Genomic DNA, 19,980 nt, shown 5'->3' with positions numbered 1-19,980 from the left:
AGTGGCGCGATCTCGGCTCACTGCAAGCTCTGCCTCCCGGGTTCACACCATTCTCTTGCCTCAGCCTCCCGAGTAGCTGGGACTACAGTCGCCCGCCACCATGCCCAGCTAATTTTTTGTATTTTTAGTAGAGACGGGGTCTCACCGTGTTAGCCAGGATATCTATCTTGCAGGGATGCTGTAAATATTAAAATAAAATATTTAAGATGGTAATGCAATTGTACACCTTCAAATGGTTATTCTGAGGATGAAATGAGATACTTAGTTTACTTCCTGGTACATTGTCAGCCCTCAATAAATACCAGCTATTGTTATAATCATCCATTATAACTCCATTACTTAATTCTAATTATTTCTCATATAATGATGCTCCTTAACGCTGCACATAATTTGCTAATTTCTGTGTCTGTGTTTTTTTGGATATGTTTGAAATGCTGTTCTTATCCATTAGGCTATTTCATAAATCTCTTCTATTTTTCCTTTAAGATTTTGATTAAATATTTCCAAGAGCAAAAATCCTATCCTGTCTAATTCATCACAGGGATCAAAGTTTTAGCCTGCATAAGCTCATATTTCACCCTCCAAATTAGTTTGAATCTCCTCATCTCTTCATTCATTCATTGATTCATTCATTCATTCAACAAATAATTCATTGCATGCTTGCAATGGACTACACTCTGTTTCTTGAGACTGGGAATTTGGTAATAAAAAAAAGACAAAGTACTTATCCTGGTAAAGTCTGTATTCTAATGATGAAGAGGAATTATAAGCAAATAGGCTGGGAGTGGTGGCACACGCCTGCAATCCCAACACTTTGGGAGGACAAGGAGGTCGGATCCCTTAAACTCAGGAGTTCCAGACCAGCCTGGGCAACATAAAGAAACCCTGTCTCTACTAAATATGGAAAATTCAGCCAAGTGTGGTGGTTTGTTTCTGTAGTCCTAGCTGCTTGGGAGGCTGAGATGAAAGGATTGCCTGAGCCTGAGAGTTTGAAGCTGCAGTGAGCCATGATCGTGACATGTCACACACAAACGTTCTGAGTCTAATACCTGGCCAGGTAGATAAGAATAAAAGCCTGTCCCTTCTCCACTCTCATGAGAGAGTTCTTAAGATCTGATGAAATACAGGATGTTTAAATGCTTAAGATGCAAGCGTTCCAGACTGCATTTTCAGGGGTGGGAGCTCAGAAATAAAATTCTGAGTACTGAAAAATTTAGGCAACAAAGTGAGACTCTGTCTCGAAATAAATAAATAAATAAAAGTGAAGCCCACAGAAGAGCAAAACAGCTTAAGGGACATAGGATGAGTAGGATAGGGATGATTCTAGATAGGAATGTCAAAGAAAGACTTGCTGAAGAAGGGATATTTAGGGGCACACCTAAAAGAATGTGAAAAGGTGATACCTGTGAGACAAGACATTTCAGACAAAGCAAATAAGCAGTGCTAAGTTTCTGAAGAGGAAGAGCAAAAGACTATTGTCCTGCAGCAGAGCAAGCAAGAGAGAGAGTGGTGGAGGTAAAGTCAAGCGGTAGCAGGGCTCAGTCATGAAAATCTTGGAAGCCATAATGAGGAATCTGGATGTAGTCCTTAGTTGGGAGTGGGGGCATTTATGCAGGAGGGATTGACATGACATAATTTTCATTTTTAAATTGGAAGCAAGAAGAGCAGAGACAAGATGAATTCAGTAGTTTAATGATGAGATAGCTCAGGTTGCCTGGTAATTTTGGAGGAGTAAAGAACTAGAAGAATCCAAGATGCCTTTGGAAGATAGAAACAACAAGACTTGCTGCTGCGGGTGGGATGGGAGAAAAGACAAAGAGTCAAATTTTATTTCAGATTTTGGGCCTCAGAAACTGGGTGAATGGTTGTTACCATTTCATGGGATCTAAAAACTGGGAATGGAGCTAATTTGGAGGGTGTGTAGGGAGGGGAGGGATTTAGGGAATAAATCAAGAATTATTATTTTTTTACTCATGAAGTTTAACTGTTAAATGTTTGCAGATTTTATTTACCTAATTAGGCGATGAGCTTAAAGGAAGTTCCCAGGATTTCTTTGAGTATAAAAATAAAAGAAAATGCCACATACGAGCAGGCCAATGGCCAACGCAATGCAGTATTTAGATTCTAACAGTGGCAAAGATGAACAGTTGAGGAAAAACCATTGGATCATTCTTCATGTCATAAATTGTAAAGTGTCTGTGCCCTACACATCCCTAATGAATATGTTACAGGGATATGTGCAGTGCCATGTACAGAAGATGCTCGAATATTTGTCATCCATAAGGAAGCCTCCTTTATAGAACACCACCCCACCCCCGCTGCCCCGGGTCAGGCTAGTGAAGTGTAATATGACGAGAATTGACTAAAGGCCTCAGATCAGCAGCCCAGTCTTCCAGCTGCCAAGATTTTCTCAGGAACCCATCCAAAAAGGGCAGGTCAGTGCCAAAATGAATGTTAGCCCAGAACCAGTTTGTTTTCTAATGTGTTCTTTGCCTATGTTCATTAAACAGGAGATTGAATTCTAATGGGATGTCAATTCAGGGATGATCCAGAAGTTGAATCTCCTTACATCAGAATTATACCAGAAGCTTGGTTTCTGTTCCAGGAAAGGCCCTAGAATTCTACTAGAGGAAGTTGTTTCCAACATCTCATTTTTTAACCCTTTTTCTTATTGTTGGGAGTCAGAGCCTCCATTAACTCTGGGTACCCAGAGTCTGAAACATTTCCCGGTACCCTGAAACATAATTTTAAATCCATAAATACTTTAAGATAGTAGATTCCAACCATTGAAATGTACAACCAATAAACCTGGGGACCAGAGCTTTTAAGGCTAGCCATAGAATACGTCAGTGCATTAGTGAGAGCCCGAGGCCTATGTCTAGATTCCTAAGTACAGGGATGTTTATCCTAAACAATGGGCTTACGATAATGACAGTTTCTCTTCCTAAAATGGAAATATCACTTTAAAAAATAAGCAAAAGATCTATGTTCTAGACTGAGATTCCTCTGTATTCTGCTGTTTGTTTTTGGGGAAGTCAGTTACCTGGTCTGATCCTCAAATTCTTATAAAATAAGGATCATACTGCTTGTATTGGGATAATATGAAGGGGCACTAGAAACTCCTCATTAAGGAACACTGCTAACTGATCTTACACAATTTACCTCAATTTCATTGATTTTTCAAATGTCTCCCTTAGAAATAAGTAAGTGAACTTGTTAACCCATTTGGGTGTTGTATTATTTATCTAGGGCTACCTTAACAAAGTGCCACAAACTTGGTGTCTCCAAACAACAAAATGTATTTTCTGACCTTTCTGGACACTAGAAGTCTGAAATCGAGGTGTCAGCAGGGCTTTATTTCCTCTGAGAGTGCTTCAGAAAAATCCTTCCTTGCCTCTTCCTAGCTTCTGGTGGCTTCTGGCAATCCTTGGCATTCCTGGGCTGGTAGCTGCGTAATTTCAGTCTCTGCCTGCATCTCCACATGGCCTTCTCCTTTCTGTGTCTCTGTGAGTCCTCTCCTCTTCTTATAATGTACTTGGGATGCACCAAAATCCAGTATAACCTTGTCTTAACTAATTATATCTGCAAAGATACGTCATCAAATAAGGTCACATTCTGGGGTTCTGGGTGTACAGAATTTTTGGAGTACCATTCAACCCGATATACTGCCCTGTGAATCTTAGTAAGAATTCTTACAGATTCTTAGTACGATTCCATGTCATCTGTTGGAGGACTGAGCAAACTATGAAGTATATATTGTGTTTGCATGTATCTATGTGCATATATATATATGTGTGTGTGTATATGTGTAGATATGTGTGTATGTATAGATATGTGTGTGTGTGTATTATATATATATGTGTGTGTATACATATTCAGATCATAGCTGTTAAAATCAGAGTCCAGATATTGGCATTAGTGTCTGGAAGAAAAACGTTTCAGGGATTTTATCAATTGAAGGTCAAACAGTAGAAATCCAAGCCTGTGGTCAATGTTAGTAAGTTTTCACAGGCAGCTTAAAACATAGCAATGACAACACAATTTTATATATATATAAACTTTTCCATATGTAGTGTGTATATATAATTATATATAATCGTATATGTACATATAGCATATATGTATACATATAGAAAATTAAAGTGTATGTGTATACAGGTGTGTACTTAATTAGCAAGATATATTTTTCATTTTAAAAACTGTTTCAGTCACTGCCTCTCAAAGTAGAAATGTTGGTTTTAAGAGACATCCCTAGTGTCCTTAAAATCATATTTGATATGCTTTTACCTTCTTCCTCTCTTCCGAATTCTAACCCTGCCTTGTAAGCTGTAGGACACAGCACTTTCTGATTATTAAGGACTGCAAACTGCTTCGGTGGCCTGAAGGAAATTAATAAGTGAGTGAAGTTAGCCAAATAACAGATTTTGCTGAAGGTGCCTGTGAGATCTGTTGCAGACATTGACCACATGCTTGGATTTCTACTGTTTGACCTTCAGTTGATAAAAACCCCATAATGGTTTTCTTCCAGACACTGATGCCAACAACAGGACTCTGATTTTTATTTTATTTTATTTTGAGACGGAGTTTCACTCTTGTTGACCAGGCTGGAGTGCAATGGCACGATCCTGGCTCACTGTAACCTCCACCTCCCAGGTTCAAGTGATTCTCCTGCCTCAGGCTCCCAAATAGCTGGGATTACAGGCATGTGCCACCACACCTGGCTGATTTTGTATATTTAGTAGACACCAGGTTTCTCCATGTTGGTCCGGCAAGTCTTGAACTCCCGTCCCGAGGTGATCCACCCACCTCAGCCTCCCAAAGTGCTGGGATTACAGGCATGAGCCAACGTGTCTGGCCAGGACTCTGATTTTTAACACCTGTGGCCTGAAACAGTAATTGTATGCCATCACCTTAAAATCTTTCAGCTTCAGAAGAATAGCAATACTTTGACCTGTAAAATATCCTATAAGCAAGAATTCTGGCCCAACCCAACTCCTACATTAGATATGACAAAATTAAATGCAACAAAACTAATAGTGTCAGAGCCAGAGTTTGAACCTAGCATAATATTCCTACTACACTGCCAACTTGTGTGTGTGTGTGTGTCTGTGTGTGTGTATACACAAACTAAGATTAGCCATGATCATTTCAGGAAAAATGATCAAACATTAATTGCGTTTTGACAACTGTTCTTTAACGAGTTAAAATTCTTATTAATTCACCATTGATAAAAATTAGTTCAGAAAACATAGCAGTGACAACATAATATTTTTAAAATCTCAGCAGGGCGTGGTGGTTCACGCCTGTAATCCCAGCACTTTGGGAGGCTGAGGCAGGCGGATCACGAGGTCAGGAGATCGAGACCATCCTGGCTAACACAGTGAAACCCCTTCTCTACTAAAAATATAAACAATTAGCCTAGCATGGTGGCGGGCGCCTGTAGTCCCAGCTACTCCAGAGGCCAAGGCAGAAGAATGGCGTGAACCCGGGAGGTGGAACTTGCAGTGAACCGAGATTGCCCCACTGCACTCTTGCCTGGGCGACAGAACAGACTCTGTCTCAAAAAACAAACAAACAAAAAATCTCAGCACTGGTGAGATTAAGCCAGCCTGGATGAATTACACTAACCATCACACCAACGATCATGCTAGGCACATAATTTCTACTATCTGCTATAAATCACCTATTCGATTTTAACTCTCAGTTGACTTTCTTGATACAAAGCCCTCTCCTATGGCCTTGCAGTGAAATAAAAAATAATGATTACTACTTTTATTCTTCAGAGGGTTCAGTACAAGCTCTTCACAAAAATGTTTAGGACTCCCAGAAATGAGTAGATGTTAATTCTGGTGGTATGGTTCATTATCTAATATATTATTTAAAAGCAAAAAACAATATAATAATAAATTTAACATACCATTTACATTTTTATTTATGCCGCAGAGTGTTCAAATTAAACAGCTTGATTAATTTTTATCACTTTGGATATGTTTTACATTTTCTTTATAACCTCATATTTTTATAGTATTTTTGCCAATCTTTTAAAAAATATTTAATTTTGTATTATTACAACTAATTTCACTTATTTCATTTTTACTTTTAATGTGCCTACTAGAAAATTTAAATTACATGTATTTGTAGCTTATATTCGTGTTGGACAGTGATTACTTATATGTATATTGCTTGTGTCTTATGTCCAGTCAAAAGGAAGTCAAGAAGGTTGTCAATCTGAAATTAAATTGAGTTTTAGAGTTACCAAAATACAGTGGTTAAATTTAACTCTTCTCAACTGTTTCTAAAAGTTATCTAAATAGCATCCATAGTTAACCGTTTTCCTTGTTTTACTCAGTGTTTACTCGGCGTGATAACAGCTCTTGAACATGAGTCGGTCATTTTTTTTCCTGTTGATCTGGCACTTTGTGTCACCAATAGAAATAAAAGCAAAGGCAGTGGGGTTGGGCAGAGAAAGGGGAATTTTTGAACCAGAGCAGCACACCAGGGTTCCTGTATTCAGTTTTACCTAACGTCATTCTCCAACTTCTGTGAGACGATTTACTGCTGAAGTCTATTTGTCTTCCTGCTGCTATCTCTGAACAAGCCCAAACCTTCCATGTGGTTAATAAACTTCTTATCTTTTGAATACTGAAAATAAAATAAACTTAATCCTCAGGGTGGTTCAGTCAGCCGACCAGAAGCCTTTTAGATGCTTCTTAGAGATACAGGAAAACTAGGTTTTCTGCCCTGTGTGATTATCAGTCTTTTTATTGCATGCATGTATGTGTAAGGGCGTTAAAGGTGCTTCTCAGTGATAAATGTCAGCAAAATCGCAAAGTGAATATTAATTTCAGTATTGTCGAGGTCAGATGTGTACCTGGGTTCATTGTTACTGGAATTTTTATTGTTGCTGCTTTTGGGAAAGATATTTTATATTGGGCTTGTTTTTTCAAGTATGGAGAAAGAGTGAGAAAAATTCCTCAATGTATATATACATTGCTCAGAAAAAAAGTACCTTAGCAGAGTCTGATCTGTTAATTAGGGTAATTATTTTGAGTGCCTAAAAAAAGATCAAGGTGTAAGTTTAGAGGAGTTAAGCTAGGTGGGAAACAGAACAAAGAGATGATCATGAGATCTGGAGACTAGTTGATCTTCCTGAAAAGCAGCTGACTATCAATCAGTAGAAAAAGCAGAAAATTGAAGAAGAAATAAAGAAGAAAATAGTTTGTGATGTGCCCATTAATAGAAGTAGGGTGTGAAATTATCTAACTGGGAACTTATAAATTAAAAGAAGAGAAGATAGGGGAAGATGTTAGGTTATGAGTGTTCATACAGGAATGAATAACCAGCTGGACATCTCTGTATACAGTGAATTGCCTCAAAGCCAGTGTGGTGGCAAACCTGTGAATTCAGTCACCCACACATCTCCACCTACACACATGCCCAGTTTAGTCTATTCCAGTGTTTCCTTTCTCAGTGAACAACACCAGAATCACCTAGCTATGCAAATCTGTATTGCAGGAGTCATTCCTGATGCTTCCATCATCTTCACTCTCTTACCTCCAAGTCCTGTTGATTTTACCTTCCCTATAGCTCTTAAATCCCTGCCCTTCTCCTCATCTCCATGGCCAGCCATTATTCTAATTCAAGCTGTTTTCCTCTCTCTTCTGTACTGTGGAATATTCTACCAATTGGTATCTCAACACTCATCTATGCCCCCTTCAATTCACTCTGTGTACAGCAGAGTGAAAAATGCTTAAAATGGGAATTTCTTTCTGATTTTAAGAATAAAAGATCCAAATCCTCCCAAGGCTTTTAAGGCCTGGCATGGACCTGCCCCCAAGAATTTTTCTTATCTCACTTGGACTTCTCTCCTCTCTGCACCTTGGGGTCCTGCTATATTAGACTGTGAGTTCTACGGAAGTATTCACTGTTTCCCCTCAAATCCTCACAGTGCCTGGAACACTGTAAAAATATTTAACATTCGTTGAGCATTTCCTTTGTGCCAGATATAATTCATACATTATTTAGTATTAATCTTCACAACAAACTTATCTGGTAAGCACAGCCCATTTTTTTAAATAAGGAAATTGAAACACAAAGACATTAAACAGCTTGATCCTAGCCACATAGCTTGAGTGAGTCTTCTGGATTTGAACCCTAAATCTCTGATTCTGGAGGGTATACCCTTTACTGCTGGTCTGTTACCCAAGATGTAATAGATGGGATTTGCTGGCATCTTGTGCATCAAAGCATCCCGGAACTCTGACTTCTGTGAAACCTACGTGTTAGGAGAATAGAGTGCTAAATTTCTTCCTTAATTTATATTCCCTCCCAAAAGAGCCAGTTTACTCAAGGCAGTTCCTTATCTTTTAAAGCCTTGAAATAGATAAACAATAAATTGATTCCCCAAAGAGATGGTATCTTTTAAGTTAGGATCTTTTTTTCATTATGTAGAAAAATCTGCTCACTTGACTGTCTGAAAAAAGATTACTTGCTTCCTTTTCTTCTAATAAATGACAGCAGGGCTTTCTTATAAAAGCAATCTATACATGTCATTTATTGCTCTATTAAAACTACAAACATCAGATATTGATTGTTCCCATACTGACCATAACACAAGCCAACTTTGAGAAAGGTTGCTGGGTTTAGTCACATTATCAGCATGGGAAACACCCTGAGTTGCGCATAAGCTGAAGAACCTGCCTCTGTGGTGCGTATCTATTTATAGAGAACTGAGATTTTTGTGTGCAGAAATACAATCTTGAGATATATACAAGTCTCAAATCAATGTGAAGTAAGCAAGAAGCCAGTAAATGCCCTTTCTGAAGGTTTCTGCTTGGGAGTCTTCTAAAGAATTAAACATCAATTTATGGTTTGTAGAGTATGGAGATATAACAACAAATGAAACTTGATGTGGATTATTTATGAGGAGGTTAAAAGGCTCCATTTATATTGGTGATGTCATATCTGGATCGTCTTGGCTTTTCTATCAGGGACTCTCTTGGCCAGGTTTGGTGTGTTTGTGTGTGTGTGTGTTTTTTTTTTTTTTAGATGGAGTCTTGCTCTGTTGCCCAGGCTGGAGTGTGCAATGGCACAATCTTGGCTCACTGCAACCTCTGCCTCCCGGGCTCAATCGATTCTCCTGCCTCAGACTCCCAAGTAGCTGAGATTACAGGCATGTGCCACTGCGCTCAGCTAATTTTTGTATTTTTAGTAGAGACAGGGTTTCACCCTGTTGCCCAGGCTGGTCTTGATCTCCTGACCTCAGGTAATCCACTCACCTTGGCCTCCCAAAGTGCTGGGATTACAGATGTGAGCCACCACGCCTGGCCCAGGTTTGGTTTTTCAGCATAATCTTGATCAGAACTCAGGCCACATCCTTTTAGGCATCTGTGGAATGCTATGTTTTCCATCTCCCCTTTGCATACATCATCTCTTCATGTTCTTCTAACAATACTGACAATTAAGAAGAGTTAATACTTCTTCCTCCAATTGTCTAATGAGGTAACTAATATTTGAAAAAGCTTCGGGGTCTTGATTTCAGGTAACAATATTAACTACCATATTATGTTGAACACTTTCTTTTTCGTATAATCTCATATAATCCTTATGCTAGCTCTGTGATACAGAACTAATGAATACCTGAGAAAATGATGCTCTGAGTATTTAATAATTGGCCCAATGATATACTAATATTAAGTAGGAGAAGGGGCTTTTTGACTCAGAAATCAAAAGTAATATGTTTCAATCCTACCTGAAGTGTTTTTATAAAAAGCACTAGTTATTTTAGAGATAGTTTCTGACTTTTCTATGTGATTTTGTCAAAAGTCCTTGGCAATTCATTTGAAAATTAGAGTTCTGTGAATAATTGTTCCTAAACTGAATTTTCTGAGGCAAGTATCTTGAGAAAAATGGATGATTTTTTAACTTTCTTTGAGTCTCATGAAAGAGACTACGTTTTTCTGAGATTGGCAAAACATGATTTCATTTGTTGATGGTGGTTATTAGTAAAACAACTTAATGGTAATTCCATGCTTTGGGGAAAAAAAGTGGTTTCCTCAATAGGAGATGAAATGTGTGATCATTAATTTAGTTCATCTTGGAATTATTCTCATTGTTTTTGCTTGAAAACTTCATCATCTGCGGGCTTCCACAAGGTATAGGGTAGTTTTTGTCTCCATTTCCCAACTTGTAAGTTCTGTTCTGGAAAGGCTCAGTCAAGGATGTTACCCATTCAACTCATTCATCCTGATGTGTCCTGTCTCATTGGATTCATCCTTCATTCATCCATCAATGCAATTCTTAATTGTTCTTCAAGGAATTTTCTTAACTAAGCCCCCCCATTATCATCCCAGATTCCTATGTATCTCATCAAGTCGATCTATTTCTGGAATTCCTATATGTTTGGTTGTCCAGAGAATTTTTAGCCTTGATTATATATGATCTATTGTTAATTTCTAGGTGTTTTCTGTGCATTTTCTCCTTCCTAAGTTCCTTGAAATTTTCTAATAAAAGTTCATAATAAAATAGTTCACAGTTCTAGAGATAGCACTGTATGCTGAACACATGGAAATTATTATTAGACTTTAAAATCACCTGGTACTTTTATCTAAACATTTCAATGACAATGGGGAGTCATGAGACCCAGGTTACTGTGGAATTATTTTTAAGTCAGTATGATTAGGTGTATATGACATCAAGCTTTCAGTAATGTGTAAATGTAACATTTAATATGTAAACTTAAGCACATTTGGGTGAAACTTTAAGTTTTTATCTTCTGTTTGGTGTGTGTGGGTAGTTTTTCTAGATCACAAAAACAGTTGCATTTGACATTACTTAGAAATCGGCACTTGAAACAATTTGAGACTTCCACCATGCAGTCCAGAATCTACGTTGTTCACTACACTTTGCATTAGTAGGCACTGCTTATGTTTGCCAAAGTAAAATTCAAAATGCTCTACATTAAAAACATACTCTACATACTTCACAAGGTTATTACTACTTGGTTGTGTTAGTGAAAAATCTGAGCTGTCTTCCTGAAAGACCTTCTCTGGAGGTCAATTCCTGTAATCCTTTTATTATCAAACTGTTTCCAGTTCTAGGTTGAATTACAAGAAATCTGCTTTGAAGATTATTTTCTTCACAGGGAGTCATTAAAGTTTTTTTCTATTAAGCTGTCAAAAATATTCATTAATATCTAAGCATATACATATGTGTGTACAAAGGTGATATATAAATTATATCCATCATCTATATCACACATTATATATGTGTATGTGTTTGTCCATATCTGCTTCTGTTCTATATATATTTATACACACATACATAATGGCACAGTTTCGAATATTGTGTGTTAGCAGATAGAAAATATTAAAACTAAAGGTAAAATGAACAGGTAATAACTGCTTCCTCCAACCAAATGTTGCCAGACTCCTGTGGTTTTGTAATAGAAATTTACCCTATAGTTTGTGCTTCTTCCTAGCCAAATTACTGTCGTATCTCCTAACTATGTACAGTTCAGTCAAGAAGAGGTTTCATTATGTTAATAATTACATTGCCTGCAGGCTTTTTGATGTTGCATTCCCCATACAGAATAGAAACAGATTTCATAGAAATATCATTAAAGCTGTTAACTACAGGAGGAAAAAAAAATCAAAGAGGCAATCAAAGCATACACTTTATTATCAATAAATGTAAGTAGTTTCAGAAATGGCTTGCATTTGAAACACGTTCACTAAGGAGATCATCAGCAATGGAAGCTGCTGCTTAAAGGAAGAGAGCTTTGTGGTCTAAATCCATTTGGATCACTACAGATGATTACTTAGATCCTTTGCTATTCATTTTTAAATATAGGCTCAAGAATCATTTTTAAATTAGCAAACTAATAAAGGGATAGAATCAGCCTCAGAATTCTGACCTGAATTTAGGCTGTGTGAACTATAGGTTATTATTGGAATGACAACACATGACAGTTTTTCTTCAAATCCGCTTTTATTTTAGTTTTTTTTTTGTTTTTTTTTTTTAATGGTGGCTGTTAAGTTGATGATTTAGGAACAGTAGAACTCATTGTACTACACAGTCATTTAAAAAAGACTTTAAATATTCAAATGTTCAACTACATATTCCCTGACACTAACATTTATCTTCATTTTGGACTTCCAGCTGAGAAACATCAGTATAATGGCTCAGAGACATCAGCCTCGTTCAGTATTATGAAGATAGTGGCATGCCTTGATCCTTCTAAAGCTTTTTCTTTGAAAATCTCATATTCAGATTCTTTTCTGAAAGGGATTAATTAAGCGCCCAAGATTTTTAAAGAAACATATTTGATAAATCATAATTTAGGTTTTAGTCTGATTATTGCAAATATCAAATTTCTTACAGTAAAGGGAAGACAGGAAGGCAGATGTTTAGATATTTGAATGAAAACAGAGTAAGAGAAAGAAAAGATAAAAAGTGTACTAATTCATATATGCTATGTGACTTTTTGATTATCAGGAGCCCCAACATCCTATAAAACCTAAAATATTTGGTGAATTAAAGTAGATGAATTCAAATGTCTTTGAAATACCCATGATTTGGAAAATAAAATAGAAGTCTATTTCACAAACACATTTTAGCTTTGAAACAGTAGCATTTGATTAAAAGTTGAAGATAGCTCTTTAAAGTGAAATTATGTTTTCCCATTATAAAGTAATTAACAATCACTACGAATGATTTGATGATAAAGAATCACTGATTTTCAGAACCAAAAGAAACCAGAGATAGCTAATCCATTGGCTATCCATTGGCAGCCACCATTTGGGGGATAGAAATGGTAGAAGCCAAGATAGAATGATAGAAGCTAAGAACCCTACTCCTCAAAAAATATACATATTACAATTTTTAATGTGCAGATAATTTCAGGGGCTTGTTCATGGACTCTTTGATGCTAATGACAGGTTTCTATCATAGGTAGAGTAGGGATAAAAAACCACGCATCCTGTCATCTATAATTAATCAATTGTAAATCATTAAACTGAGCAGCTCTCTCTCCCTCTCTCTCACACACACACACACACACCCGGTCTTCAATATGATTATATGTAATCAATCATGCTTTATTAAAGATTCGACTTTTATATGCCGCTTATTGGGGTTAATATCCAATAAGATCTCATTATAAAGTGCTCTGTTATACTATAAATTTATATATATAGTCAGAAATTACTGTTCCCAGTGCAAATAGTGACATGTAATACATCTAATTTACTCCAACATAAGTACTTAATTTGTTCAGAGATACAGGTGTTATAATGAATTTCCACTGTAATGAAATATTGAAATTTAAAAAAGGTAGTTGGATAGGCTGACATTGATTGATGAGTTACTTGCATAGATTATGCATCTATTCTGAAATCTTTCCATTCTTTGAAGAAATAGGTAACTTGAATGGAGATGGAGAGAAATTAGATGCAGTTTGCCACAAAATTATTGTCCAACTGAGGGGATCAGTGAGGAATATGAAAGACATCTTTGAAATGATGAGCAGTTAAGCCCATTAAGTTCCTTGACTGACATACTAAAATGTAATGAAATGGAAGGCTGAAGCTGTTAACGGTATTGATTTCACATCTAATTCCCATTGTTAAACTTTTTTTTTCTTTTTCTTTTTCTTTTTTTTTTTTCTTTTTTTGAGATGGAGTCTAACTTTGTCACCCAGGCTGGAGTGCAGTGGCACAATCTTGCCTCAATATAACCTCTGCCTCTGGGGTTCAAGGGATCAGGGATCAAGGGATTATCCTGCCTTTGCCTCCTGAATAGCTGGGATTAGAGGTGCCCACCACCACGCCTGGCTAATTTTTGTATTTTTAGTAGAGATGGGGTATCATCTTGTTGGGCAGGCTGGTCTTGAACTCCTGGCCTCAAATGATCCTCCCACCTCGGCCTCCAAAAATGCTGGGATTACAGGCATAAGCCACTGCATCCAGCCTCATTGTTGAACATTTTTGAGCCTCCCTTTATTTCATTTTTTCTTGAAGCTCATGTGCATATAATGTATCACATATATAAAAGTATATAAATGATACTAAAATATACTTTATGGATGTGGATCTGAATAAACGTATAAGTATATATATATGTACATGCATACCTATACATATCTTAATAACATAAATAATATATTCTTCATATATATGTAAGACCATATATATATATATATGACCTATAAATCAAAGGGAAAATATTAGGGAAATAATGAATTTGAATTTCTGGCATTTTTGTAAAGATGAGTAAGCATTTAATAGCTCAAGTGAAACACAGAGCCTTGACACTAGCCAGGAATGCAGTAAATGCGTATCTAACAGGCAAGCACTATTTTGGTCTATTTCAGAGGGCTGATATTTTATATATGAAATATATGTATATTTTGATATTCAAATCATACAATTATGAAATTTTTATTTTAACATATGAGAATAATTTGAAAATCAGATCATAAAATAAATTTTAAAACAAAAGAGTTGAAGTAGGAAACAATTTAGTACCAAAGGGCAGTCATTTCTCAGGAAACAAAAAACAATTGGAAACTTTACACCAGCAAATAGAATGTTCTCATTTGGCTGGTAATTGATGAAAATGCATCCTGTTGCTGTGAATACTTAAAGTAAATGATCCAGAAGAGTGTGGTTGATGCCCAGGGTATTGGGATTGGCACTACCAGTGTAAACTGAGTCCAAATTATGGTACTTATTGCCTGATATTTCCCCACCAATAATAATTAAGCTACTAGATATAAATAAATTATCAGATGGGGAAAAGTGCCCACAGGCTCACATGCACACCAAACACATAGACACGTGTACCAATTTTAGTTCATACTAGATGTGTGAGGAAAACACTCTTTTCTGATCCCTTTTAGTAACAATGATGAATCAACAAAATCAAATGAGTTAGACTACATAATGTGTCTTAGGCCTGTGATTTATGGTAACATTTGTAACTGTAAATAAAATCGTTCATTTGACTGACATTTAATGAGTGCCTTCTATGTAGCAACATTGTGCATATCCTTGTGGAAAAGACAGTTGCTGCAATTATATGCACAACTCAATGGAATGTGTACTGACCATTCTCCTGGGACAAAGAGCCAGGAGACTGAGCAGCCCTGGCTAGGCTTAGCAGGGGAGGAGTGTGGCCTCATGTTTGTTCTTATGGGGATACTGCTTTGAGCTGCAGATATTCCTGTAGTCTATTTTCCCCCACGATGCCTGATGGAAGTGTCTGTGTGGTTTTTATATCTGATTCCCAGAGGTTTCCAAGCCTCAATGATTCTCAGAGTCATGGTCAGATAAGGCTGTGCGTGACCTCCCACTCTGGACCATACACAGCCCCTACCTTGCTAAGTAGCTCTCTCAGCTTGCTCTTCAATATTCTCATAGGTTTCACTCTGGATGAACAGTTCACTTGCAGCTTCTCTTCCATGCCACACTTGGAACCTCAGAAAACTCTGAGTGACGTGGGCACACCTCACACTCCTTCCTTCTCAGCAAATTTGCCACCTACTGTACATGTGATGGATCAGATAAGGTGCATTTTCTTCTCCTTTGCCCCTTGAAACTTGGAGTCCATTTGAATTGTTTCCCATCACCCCATTGTGCTCTAGTGGGAGAGATGAGCAGAAACTTCCCACACACTGCCTCCCTTTCCCTTCCCCCAGATACCCACTCATCTCCCAGTCCTCCTGGAGTGGTTCTGTCTGGGAAACTAGGGCTGGGCTCTCACCTGCTTTGAATGTGTTACAAGTCACAGGAGGAGTGATGCCCTTGGAGTTGGGTCATTTTGAAATCCAAATCTCTGCTCCCAGATTGAGCCATGTTCACAACAAACAACGCCCTTTCCATGGGGCCACAAGAGAGCAAGAAGGGACACATTCAATGAGTACTTTATGTATCAACTGGGCCACATGTTTATGCACCGTGTGCACCATATCACAATTCTGGATCCCTCGCATACAGCATATATCTTAACAGGTCATTCAGTCTCAATGTTCTCGCTCCTTTCTCTGCCTTCTGTAGAGGAATAATAGGTTCAGAATCAGAAATGTCCCCTCTTGAAATATGTGCATTGTCTTTGTGAATATATCAATAATAATACAAGCATGCAAATTATTTGTTTTTATTCTTTAAAATACAGTACTGTGACAATCCACTTGAACAATATTAGTGGACACATTTTTGGTTTGCTTTGTTTCATTTTTTTCCCATTAAAGAAAATGTCGGCTTTGTTATAACACTATACTAATGCATCACTGTAAACTTTAAGACTCCTCATTTGTCTCCTAAAGTCTCCTTTTTGGAACAGAAAGCTTTTTTATAGAAAAAGTATTTCTTCCTGGAAGAGTATTGAAGTGGGGACACTCATAAAGTGTCTGCCAAAATACAACTCTCTAGGAGTAAGGGTTCTTTCTGTGAAATAATATATCAAAGAGGAATGAGGAGAGCAAGACAAAACCCAGTAGAGATGGATTGGAATGGGGTGCATTACTTTGGAGTCGTGAAACAGATGTGCTATCTGTAGATATGTATATAAATGTTTGTGTAAATATATATGTGCGCATATGTATGCATGCACACATGTTTCTTAGCTCTGTTCACCAAAAAGACCTAGAAGCAAATGCACTCAAGTAGCAACTTATACACCTAGGATTCAAATATTTGTCTTTATACCATTCCCCACTAAAAGAACCAAAAAACCTTGAAGGAATGTCTTTTTCTAGAGCTGAGGCAAGATCAAGATGAGCTTGGAACATATTATGCCAAAAAGAAAAGAGATACTCCATTAAATGTTGGGGCATGTCACAGGGACAGAGAAAAACTATTCAAAAGAGCTTCCCTAGTTGAATCTGGGTAAATTTGAACACCAATATAATTAAGGACAATAATGAATTATAGATTATAAAAAGGAATCCATGTGTCCATTGAAATAAAAGATTCACAAAAGAGAAAAATATGGATTTATAGTCAAATGCTAAGTGTCAACAAGTAAATGTAGAGAAAGGAATGCTGGAATAGGAAAAAAAAATCATTATTTTGTAACCACCATGCTAGAAATTGACTCCATCAAGAAGAACCATTAGTAGATGCTAAGTCTATGGGAAATGTTGATAACAAGCATATTTATATGGTCCTAACGTTATCTCCCCATGGGTTGCTTATTAGTTGTAAGTGGTAGAGTAGAGGGCTGGGAAGGCGTAGGGGACCTTCAAATTCTACTTGGCCAAGTACTCAGTTCTGGCATCATAAATGAGGGCAGAGAGAGAGCTTGCGCCTCTGGATGTGATGCCCTGAGAACAGACATCATTTACATTTCATTTGTCTGAATTCATAACCTAAGTCTAATATGAGACAAAGACATATTCAAAATGATGAACATTTTATTTATAAAAAGGGGCTAGATTCTTTAAAAATATCAATTGCCTGAAAGTCAATGTATTTAGTACTGTTCCAACTCACAGCAGCCTGAAAAGACATGGCAACAAAATCTGACCCTAAGCTGGATCCAGAACTGGTGAGGGGAGTGCTACACAAATCACATTATTGGTCAGTTGATACAACCAAAATGCAGATGAAGACTAGATAAAAGTATTGTGTTAATATTAAATTCACTGAAGTTGATAACTATACTATTCATATACACATTTATTTTTAAGAAATATGCACTAAAATATTTAGGATTAGGGAGAAATGATTTGGGTAGCTTATTCTGATTAGATACTCGTGTGTGTGTGTGTGTGTGTGTGTGTGTGTGTAATTATATAGAGAGGAATATTTTGGTATATATATTTCAAAGTGTTGACAATAGGTAAGTCTGGATAAAGGAAACATGGTTCTATGCACTATCCTTATTCTTAAAATTTCGTTTGGTTTTAAATTATTTAATACTTTTTTAATGGCAAAAAGGAAAACAATAATTTTTTTAAGATAAAAAAATACAATTGTTAAGAACAAGGCATCTCAAGATTCTGGGACTGGTGACATCAATACATGTTCTGCCATGAATAGAAATATTTTTTCCAAATGAATGTATGAGCAGTGATACCATAAGAGGCCTTGGTTCCATGGAACAAATCTTGAAAAATGATGCAGAGATATGCTGTTAGTTTCCATGCTGATCTAAGAAGTGTATCAACAGATACATGCCAGTCAGTTTTTCCTATGCCATTTTTGTGGAAGTTCAAACTCTCAGAACTGTATTACAGGCCTACGATGTATATCTGTCCAAAGCTAGGTGTTTCCAAGGCTGGGGAAAATTACACAGACAACATTATTAAGTGAGGCCGTAGTTAAACTTGCAATGGTGATATCATTTATTGATTTTAGGTAACCATAATGTGGCCATTGCATTTACCATTTACAAGCCATATACAGGTCCATATACAGGAATACAAAATTATGAACAAATACAAAATTTGCAAAGAATCAAAATGGAAGCTTTTTGTTAATTCGTTCTGCATCTGAACCTGGCCTGACTCATGCTAGGATATTCATAGTCTTTAATAAGCCCATTTGGCATGAATATCATATGCTTTACTGCCAATATTTAGTTACATTTGATTAACAATGTAATCAATTTGATGTGAGTATCATATGCTTTACTGCAAATATATAGTTATATTTGATTAACAGGGTGCTACTAAAGACCCCATTAGGGAAAAAAAAAAACAAACCTGCACAGATACCATGTTACTTTTCTAAAATCTAAAAGTTTCAAAATTGTAAGATACCTGGGCTGGGTGTGGTGTCTCATACCTGTAATCCCAGCACTTTGGGATGCCAAGGCAGGAGGATCGCTTGCCAGGAGTTCAAGACTGTCCTTGGCAACATGGTGAGACCCAGTATCTACAAAAAATAAAAATAAAAAAATAGCTGGTCATGGTGGTGCATGCTTGTAGTCCTATCTACTCAGGAAGCTGAGACAGGAGGATTGCTTGACCCCAGGAGTTCAAGGTTGCGGTGAGATGTGATCATGCCACTGCACTCCAGCCTGAGAAACAGAGCAAGACTCTGTCTCTGAAAAAAAAAAAAAAAAAGTGTTTTAGGTAAACGATTGTGGATCTGTGCTGTCTAATTTCATTAGCAGACAAGTTATTTATCCTTCTTAAGTAAAGTAACAATAATAAGAGAAAATGTAATACTAAAAAGTGGAATTGAAAATGAAATGCTAAAATTCATTTAATGAACCCAGAATCAGGCAAAATTTTAAAACTCTGACTTAAATAAAGACAATGTGGTAAATTATCCATAGCTGTGTGACCTATTTTAATTATAAGTAGAACCATAATGTACAAGTACTCCAAATGTACTTTCTCTTTTCCTTCTGCAGTTATTAGCCATATGCAGGCAAAGACATAGTGGCAAATTTCTCAGACTAAGAATTTAGATTCAGAATCCCACTCTTTGCTGCCATTATCTTAGTCACTTATACTCCTTTACCAGTTTCTTTAAATGTAAAATAAAATAGGCAATTTCGGTTAATATAAGCTTTCTTATGAATTTTAAAATGAAGTGATTCTAAAGTTTCCAGAGTTTCTATTTTTATATTCTTATTCCATATTATTTTAAAATACATACTCCTAGAATTTTATTGAACTGTAAAAGTGTAATTTTGTTTTGAGAAAGAAAACCCACTCATCCTAATCACATTTATTTATTTATTTATTTATTTATTTATTTATTTATTTATTTTTATACAGTGCAAGTTCCAGGGCCAGTAGAAAACCTGCAAGCTGTATCTACCTCACCTACCTCAGTTCTTATTACCTGGGAACCCCCTGCCTATGCAAATGGTCCAGTCCAAGGTTACAGATTGTTCTGCACTGAGGTGTCCACAGGAAAAGAACAGGTAGGTGAAGGAATGGACTACACTGCTTCCATCTGTTGAATGTTTCCATCCATTGGATAGCTCTAGGGCTGGAGAAATAGGAAGAGACCCGCAAGCTCT

At 36.8% G+C, this 19,980-nt stretch overlaps 1 protein-coding gene across 1 annotated transcript in view; it reads left to right on the top strand.

The window, feature by feature from the left end:
- The window catches only part of DCC (DCC netrin 1 receptor), a 1,198,282-nt gene that overhangs the window by 850,384 nt on the left and 327,918 nt on the right, over positions 1–19,980 (top strand). The window contains exon 10 of the mRNA XM_030810404.1: positions 19,733–19,881. Coding sequence (XP_030666264.1) covers positions 19,733–19,881 — 149 coding nt within the window. The remainder of the gene's footprint in view (positions 1–19,732; positions 19,882–19,980) is intronic.

This window comes from Nomascus leucogenys, chromosome 4, assembly GCF_006542625.1.
Source record: "Nomascus leucogenys isolate Asia chromosome 4, Asia_NLE_v1, whole genome shotgun sequence".
In the NCBI taxonomy this organism is placed as follows: domain Eukaryota; kingdom Metazoa; phylum Chordata; class Mammalia; order Primates; family Hylobatidae; genus Nomascus; species Nomascus leucogenys.
The sequence above is the reverse complement of the archived record's forward strand: the minus strand, read 5'-3'. Positions and strand labels throughout refer to the sequence as shown.